Source organism: Engraulis encrasicolus, chromosome 3 (assembly GCF_034702125.1).
Source record: "Engraulis encrasicolus isolate BLACKSEA-1 chromosome 3, IST_EnEncr_1.0, whole genome shotgun sequence".
Lineage (NCBI taxonomy): Eukaryota > Metazoa > Chordata > Actinopteri > Clupeiformes > Engraulidae > Engraulis > Engraulis encrasicolus.
This window is the reverse complement of record NC_085859.1, coordinates 49455777-49463957: the sequence shown is the minus strand read 5'-3', so window position 1 is coordinate 49463957 and position 8181 is coordinate 49455777. Positions and strand designations below refer to the sequence as shown.

Here is an 8181-nt window from a genome sequence, read left to right as displayed (position 1 = left end):
TGTTTCCAGCATGAATTCTGGAAATAAACGGCTAAAAATATTGTACAGTGCACCTTCAACCCATTTTAGCCTGAAATATGAAATAAGTTGCATTTAAAAGCTGGGACCCAGCTATAACATCATTCAGCTCTAACATACTGACATTTTTTTTAAAGATATTTTTTGGTCTTTTACGACTTTATTGATGATAGGATAGTGTGAGAGGTGGACAGGAAGCGAATGAGGAGAGAAACAAGGAAGGGTCTGCAAATGACCCAGGCCGGTAATCGAACCGGGGTCGGCCACATGGTAGCAGGATTGCTAAAGACTTTTGATCCTTTTTTTGCAGTACCACTGTTGACCATCTGGTGGAGCACTATGGAGCACAGAAGATGTCGATGCTGAGGGAGTTCTGTCTGAAGACTGGCATACAGGTATTCATTTTCTACCGCACACAACTGGGGTAGGAATAAGTGGGTTTAGTGGCTGAACCAGCTACTTTCAATGTAGAGAAAACATCTTTATTTGCAAATGGACATTTTTGACCTTGCATTAAATAATATTGTACTTAGTTTACGCTTTTATCTAAAATGACTTGCTGAAAGGAGAGTAGGGGAGAAGGAAGAGGAAAGGGAGAGGAGAAAAGGGAAGGGAAAAGAAGAGGGAGAGAACAGGATAGAGATGAGGGAAAGATAAAGAGGAGAGATGGAAGAGAAGAAGGGAGAGAAGAGAATAAAGTTGCAATTATATACAGTGCATTGGTTACAGCCCCTGGAGCAGGTTAGGTGCCTTGCTCAAGGGTACACAGTCATCAAGTAGGCTATTGTAGGGAGCGAAAGAGAGGAATTCAAATGCAACCCTCTGATCTAAGGCTCATCTCCTTAACTGTTAGGCCACGGCTGCCCCCCACAGTTAATAAACTGATATAATATCATATAATATACACTTAATAAAGTTACATACTAAACTTTGCTGCTTCGTGATTTCCTTTCCACAGCTCAGGCTGCGAGACTACACCCTTGACAACCGTAACAAGGCTCCCATTGGCCCTGACGACGTGTACAACATCCTTCCTGTGGTGAAGCACCTGACTATGACGTGCCAGGATGCTTCAATCATGTTCCGCGCCGCAAAGATGTACCTGCAGAAAGGTGAGTGCGGAGCAGTCGGTGTGGAAATAAGCACCGCAACAGAAGAAATAAGGATTTATTCCTCCGATACATTATACCAATCCCTTTTAGATGCCTTACGAATTTATACACCACTTTTATTCAGTGGTTGGGTTGTAAAATCAAAGCAGGGGGGAAGGTCAGAGATTAATTCTGATTATTGGGGGTTCAGGGGTTTCTCCCCTGAGAGCATTTTGAAAATGTAGTTGTTAAAAGTGCAATTTTAACACAATGTGTGAAGAAGGGAGGCCTATTTTAGAGGGGGATGACTTTTGACCTATTTTATTGATTGGGATAATTTTAGACCATTTTCATTGTTGGGGGGATGGCATCCCCCCTCATCCCCCTACAACTCGAGCCCCGCTTTTATTAATCGTTAACCAATATTTTTGTGTTTATATGTGTGTGCGTGTGTGTATTGTCCCTCCCCAGGCCAGTTGGACAGAGCGTATGACCAGCTGAAAGAGGCTTCCTATCTGTTCGGTCGCGTGTGTGATGATCTCCATCCTGAGGCCTGTAGCTGTCTCGCTCTGATGGCCAAGGCCGCATACCTGCAGGGACACCCTACAGAGGTGTGTGTGTGTGTGTGTGTGTGTGTGTGTGTGTGTGTGTGTGTGTGTGTGTGTGTGTGTGTGTGTGTGTGTGTGTGTGTGTGTGTGTGTGTGTGTGTGTGTGTGAGAGAGACAGTGTGTGAGAGAAAGAGAGAGAGAGTCAGGCCAGCAGTGTGTGAATATGCGTGTGTATGTCAATCATTGTTACAGTATTGGCATGATTGATTGATGATTTTACCCATAATTTTCTTGTCTTCCTACACATGCCCAGGCCCGTAGTGTCCAGCTGAGAGTGGTGGTGATCAGTGAGAGAGTGCTGGGTTTCGACCACCCCAACACCATCGAGCAGTATGTGAGTAGTCTCCAAGAGCACAGCCCCTTTGTAGACCCTTATTGTATTATTGATAGCCTAGATTGATACACTTTCAGCTTTCCATATCCGCTGTCTTTCCTCTTGTCTCTCTCTACCTCCATCACGCCATCTCTCTACGTACAATAGACTTGTACTCTTTTGTCCCCTTCCGCCATCAGAACTGGATTCTTGTTATTTTTTTATATAGATGTTTTATCTATATTACTTTCCTGTATATCTTGCACTGATGTACTATGCCATCTCTCATGTTGGTTTGTCTCTCTCTCCAAATGCTGCTGGTAGGCCCTGTTGGCCGTGTACGTGTTTGCGGGCGGTGAGACGGCCTTGGCTCTGCGGTGTCTGTACCGTGCACGCCTCCTCATGCTGTTGGTACACGGAGAAGACCACCCCTACATCGCCACCCTGGACGTAAGGAGATGACTTTACAAGACATTTAAAGGATTAGTTCCTTGCACAAAAGAACAACGAAAAGCAGTGAACTGGTTGGAAACACTGACTGAAAGAATCCAGTAAAACTTACATTTCTTTGATTGATTAACATGGAACTACTCTTTTAATGGCAAGTCAAATACTGTAGAAATGTCTTAGGAGGGTAACAATCATTAAAAAGATGATTGCATGGTGAGTAATGAAGAGGTGTGTATTGGTAACATAAGTTACATAACTTAGTACATTAATTATTCACGTACTTAAGACACTGTACAGTACATACCACTCTGTCAATGATAATCCTTGCATAATCATCTTTTGAAATATACAGTAATTGATATGTGTGCTCAATGGTATTATAATAATTCGAATTGTAATAGTCCTCTTCTTTCCTTTCGTCCTACCTCAGAGTTCTCTGGGTCTAGTGCTACAGGGACAGCAGTCCATCCAGTACCTGCAGAATGCTCTCAAAGTCAACTCCTTCTTCAGAGGGCCCATGGATGTCAAGACTGCCCTCAAGTAAGACCAGCCTGCAGTTTTGTCAACATCACTTGCACCAACTTGACCTTGATGTGGACTAAATATGACCATTTATGACCATCCATGTAATGAATGTATAGATTAATTGCAGAGAATGTCCACTGTACTTTCGGAAAGACTCTACTCTTTCCTGTCAAAATTTGGAATTTAGATATCAGTTTATACCACCTCATATGCCTAGACTTGAGGCATATGAGGGAAATAGGGCATGCTCCATACATTTGCCCATGATTCACTCACAAACAGTATGTTTGTATAGAGAGGTGGTATTGTAAAGGCATTATAATTGTTGTCATTATTATTATGTCTTTGCAGTCACCATCTGTTGGCCCAGAGGATGTGTGTGGCAGGAGACTACAGAGGAGCCATGACACATGAGAAAGAGGCCCTCAATGCATTCCAGAACAAGGTGACACGCACACGCACACACACACAAGCGCGCACGCACGCACACACACACACACACACACACACACACACACACACACACACACACATGCAGTTGCCTATATGTTTACAATGTTTAACATGCTGTTACAGACACAAGATCACCTGTGTACAAGCTGTCAAGTCGGGCGGATTGACATACTGAAAAATCGTTTTCTTCTCTTTGTGTCACAGTGTGGTGAAGAGCACCCCCAGACCAAGTGCAGTGCGGACTTCCTGAAAGCCATTACCCAGCAGGCCGTGCGAGTGGAGCGCTCCCTTCGCCAGGGAGCAGCTGAGGCCTCCGACTTGGCCATGCCCGAGGTATGATGACTGGCTGACATCCTGTATTAGGAATCAGGGGTTAGATGGTACAAATGTTTTTGAGTCTCCTGCTCATTACAGAGTTGCTGGAGGTTTTCAATACTTTAGAGCTATTTTTTCCTCATTATTTACAGTCAATGCTTCAAATATACCCGCTGTCATCCACCTCAAAATGATTAGCTTCAACGTGATCTCCGATATGAAGCAGAAATGTGTGCTACTTATTACGTTACTGGTCCACGCAAGATCAAATTGGCTGTATGTGTCCCCCTAGACAGAGATGAGTTTGACACCTCTGATTCAGGTCTTCCTAGTGTAGGTCTGCCCATTTTCTCCATGTGTGACCTCAACGTTCTCCTTCTTCTTGACAGCCTTTGGCGCCCTCTGCTGAGACCACACTGGAACAGCTTGCCCTGGTCAACGGCATCCTGAAGACCTCCTACAGGTATGAGAGGGCCCCAAATAACGGGAAAACCATACATACATTCAGGGAAGCTGACAAGGGGGGACAAAGGGGTCAGCTGTCCCGGGCCCAGGGAGATATTTAACATAATTAATTGGGTCCTCATTACATCTAATGCATTGGGTGGGGGGCCCTTTCAGACGATTTTGTCCTGGGCCCAGCCAAAGCTGTCAGCGGCCCTGCGTCAAATGTCATTACATTATAGTGCAATTCACAATGTACTGTTGTTTTTTAATAATGAAAAATAACCCAAATGCATCTTTGGTTACAGTGAGAAAATGCTTCGCATCAAAGAAAAACTGAAAGAAAAAGCACTGGAAGAAGCCACAGCAACTCAAGCAGCTGCAGTGAACGCCGAAGGAGAAACCCCATCACCAGAGGGCAACGTCAACGGTCAGTTGAGCCCTAGTACTGACACAGCAACTCCGACCGCTGCAGAGAACGCTGAAGTGGAAACCCGGTCTCCAGAGAGCAATGTAAATGGTCAGTTGAGCCCTAATACTGACACCGACTCATCCACCCTCAATGGAAGTTGCTCCGCAAGCGACACAGACGAGGAGGGAGCTGCCTTGACAGATGGCGGCGCCGAATCAAAATTGACCAATGGAGAAGTGAGCCCCACGGTGCCTGAAAACCAATCAGACGATGGCTCGATAAAAGTGAACGGGGAGTCTGGACCTCACGGGGAGGATGACAAGGAAGAAGAAGCAGTGACCGCTGTAACCAAATCAGTGGCCAAGGTTGCCATCTCCGTGGAGGCAGATGTCCAGTCAGACGCCATCTTGAGTAATGGAGGAGACAGTGACGTGATGATGACCAATGGGCAAGAGGCCACTGCACTGCCAGACTCTGAGTGACAAGACTACCAGCGAATCAGAAGGAAGTATTTTGGGAAGGGCAGAGGGAACAAACCAATTGCAGCCAGAAGAAACACCCTCTATGCAATCATTGGCTAAAACATCTTTTTTTCCCCCAGATAATGATTGGAGATTAGGACTCGTTTCTAAGAGTACTATTACCATTGAGTTTGCTTTGAATGTAACCAGGCGAGGTGTAAGCACTGAGATCACACATCCAAGAACAGTATTTTGTTCTGATTTCCTTTTTAAATGCAGACCTTGTTTAAAAGCTTTATAGTCACAGCAACAGTGCTTCCTTTTGAATTGTGTTACATCCACTGCTCCTGTGTCTGCAAAGTCTGACTCTGAGGTGAAACTTTGTCTAAAATCTGGTGCTTTGCAACATGCCACTTGTGTGACACCGTGCGTGACAGAAAATGAATTAGCGCTGGGTGATATACTGATACTTTTGGGGAGACTGGTGCTGAAGAGTTCTTTGAACACGCAAAATATTTTATCATAAGTCATGAGTTCTACACTTGTCTTAAGACTGTTTTAATGGAGCAGTACCGTAAATGAAAATGAATACATGAAAATAGAGGCAAGTGCTGTCTCCACTTTGAAGTGGCTTTGACCAAGTCGAGACGCTGCGTCAAATACAGACTATCGATTTGGTATCCCAAGATCTACATGATCACCTCCAAAAATAAATTGTTATTTCCATAATATCAATATATCACCCAGCCAAACAATACAATCAGTGAGAAGAAAATGGAATACGAGGTAATGATTTTTTTGTAAGACAATGTGCCAAATGATGATAGAGAGAGGCAGAGGATATGGTGGGGCGAGGGACAATGTGTACCATTATCCCAACTCCCATCCTCGATTGCTTATGGGGCCTATACTACAAAGCTGGTTCAGGATAAGTTATGGTTAAGAGGTAAATCATCTAATACAAGAGCTTTTCTTACGAAAATAAGGACTCCAGGCTCTTCTATTAGATGATTTACCTCTTAACTTAACCTTAACTTATCCTGAACCAGCTTTGTAGTATAGGCCCCCTGGACTTCCGCTTTGTTGACGCCCTGCCTCCAAGGAAGAAAACGATAAGGTTTCCCGGCTGTCAGCAAACAACGTTTGGGGGAAATTTCCCCATTCAACATCCCGCTTGCAAATCAGAAATACATTTGAATTGCGCATGTGCGAGATATTGGCGACGCCATCACGCACACCACACGCACAAGGGAGGATGGGAGCTTGAATAATGGAATATACACAATGTCAGTTAGACTTGCCATGTTGTCTGCAGGGGACCATGTGCCTGGGGAGTCTTCCAATAACATGGTTAGGTGATAAACCTGGCTAAGTTAACCTACATGAAGTGGTAAAACTGCTAATAGATAGCTCACAGGTGTTATTTAGTTAAGAAAATGAGGACTCCAGGCTCTTCTATTAGATGCTTTACCACTAACTCAAGGTTAACTTTACTTGGATTACTACTTAGCCACGTTCAAAGCATACTCCCTGGTGCTGGGAAGAGAGTTGTTGCTGTGGCTGTCTGAATGGTATTTTTTTTTACACGGTTACAATAAACGGGACACTTTCACAAAAGGGTTTAGCGTGTTCTTTAACTCTTTCTCACAGTTCCACATTTTAAAAAAATACTATTTTGGGGGCACTGTGGTGCAAAGCATAGAGCAGCTGTACCATAGGCCTGGGGACCCAGGTTCAAGTCCGGCCTGGATCATTTTCCAACCCTACCGCATTTCTCATCACTTTCCAGTCGCATCTTCACTGTCCTATCATAACATAAACTCAATAAAGCCCAAAATTATATATGAAACAAATAATAAATACATTTTACTACATTATGCTATTTTGTAAAAGGTATTTAGGCATTTCTGAGCCCAACTGCACATACCATTCAAAGAAACATGTGTTTTTCTTGATATCGGTCTCTTCCCTCCAGCTATTCAATCCACTGCAACAGCCAAGTTGCCCTGATCATACAGTTTTCTCCTGTCTATCCCCATCTAAGGGCTCATGTGATCACATTTGTGATTTATTGTGCTTTCATATACAGTATATATACAGTACAGGCCAAAAATGTGGACTCACCTTCTCATTTATGCATTCTCTTTTTCATTGTGCATTTTCATGCAGGGCATAATAACTGTGCTTGAACACATGGAGAACTACTTGCTTACCAAAAAATATCATTCTAGCTGTTGTCCAACAGCAATGCTAGCTGTCTATCCACCTGACGTCAACACGGCACAACTGATGGCCCCACACATTTCAATAGGCTTATTTTTGTCTATTTTCAAGTAGAAATGCCCAGTCAGTATTGTCAATCCTAATCGAACATTGAAGTCCTCCAATAACTCACTAGAATTGTAGAACTAGAATTTTGAGTCCTAAAACCTAGTTTTAAACACTTGCCAATACAAGCATTTTACAGACATTTTCTTGATCTGATATTGAGTCATAGCCAGTTACTTGGAGAGGTCAAACCTGTGTTGGAGGGAATCTGTGGCAGGGTTTTTGACTTTTACTTTTACTTTTTGTATCACTATTTCACCTAGACAATCAGCTATGCTGACCAAGTGACCCATTATCAGATCAAGAAAATCTCTCTTGTATTGCTTGTATCAATTTAAATTGACTCGACTGACTGGGTATTTTTACTTGAAAATAGACAGAACAATAAGCTTGTTGAAACATGTGGGGCCCTCAGTTTTGCTGTGTTGACATCACTGTTTAGCATTTTTTTATTTTAATTTTTAAAAAAATATATATTTTCATTTTTTTGTTACGCACATAATTACACATGTGTTCATTCACAGTTTTGATGCCCTTACAATGTACTAAGTTCTGTAAATAGCCACAAAAATAAAGAGAATTAATTAAATGAGGTGAGTCCACACTATTGGTCTGTGATGTATAGTAACATTGACAGGACATTATCATCAGTCTGGAACAAAAAAAGTTGAAATATTCATTATTTATTCCAGTAACATCCTCATATAGAAATGCTGTACACTCTCTTGGGCAACTCCTGAGGACGCTGACAGGGAGTGCTTAA

The 8181-nt window shown here is 42.9% G+C and overlaps 1 protein-coding gene across 1 annotated transcript in view; it reads left to right on the top strand.

The window, feature by feature from the left end:
• Window positions 1-6820, top strand: part of si:ch211-166a6.5 (clustered mitochondria protein homolog) — a 38598-nt gene extending 31778 nt beyond the window's left edge. Inside the window, exons 19-28 of the mRNA XM_063195633.1 lie at window positions 329-413; window positions 977-1130; window positions 1581-1720; window positions 1971-2051; window positions 2355-2480; window positions 2911-3020; window positions 3357-3450; window positions 3663-3791; window positions 4163-4236; window positions 4526-6820. Coding sequence (XP_063051703.1) covers window positions 329-413; window positions 977-1130; window positions 1581-1720; window positions 1971-2051; window positions 2355-2480; window positions 2911-3020; window positions 3357-3450; window positions 3663-3791; window positions 4163-4236; window positions 4526-5111 — 1579 coding nt within the window. The 3' untranslated portion in view covers window positions 5112-6820. The remainder of the gene's footprint in view (window positions 1-328; window positions 414-976; window positions 1131-1580; window positions 1721-1970; window positions 2052-2354; window positions 2481-2910; window positions 3021-3356; window positions 3451-3662; window positions 3792-4162; window positions 4237-4525) is intronic.
• The last annotated feature ends 1361 nt before the right edge of the window (window positions 6821-8181 follow it).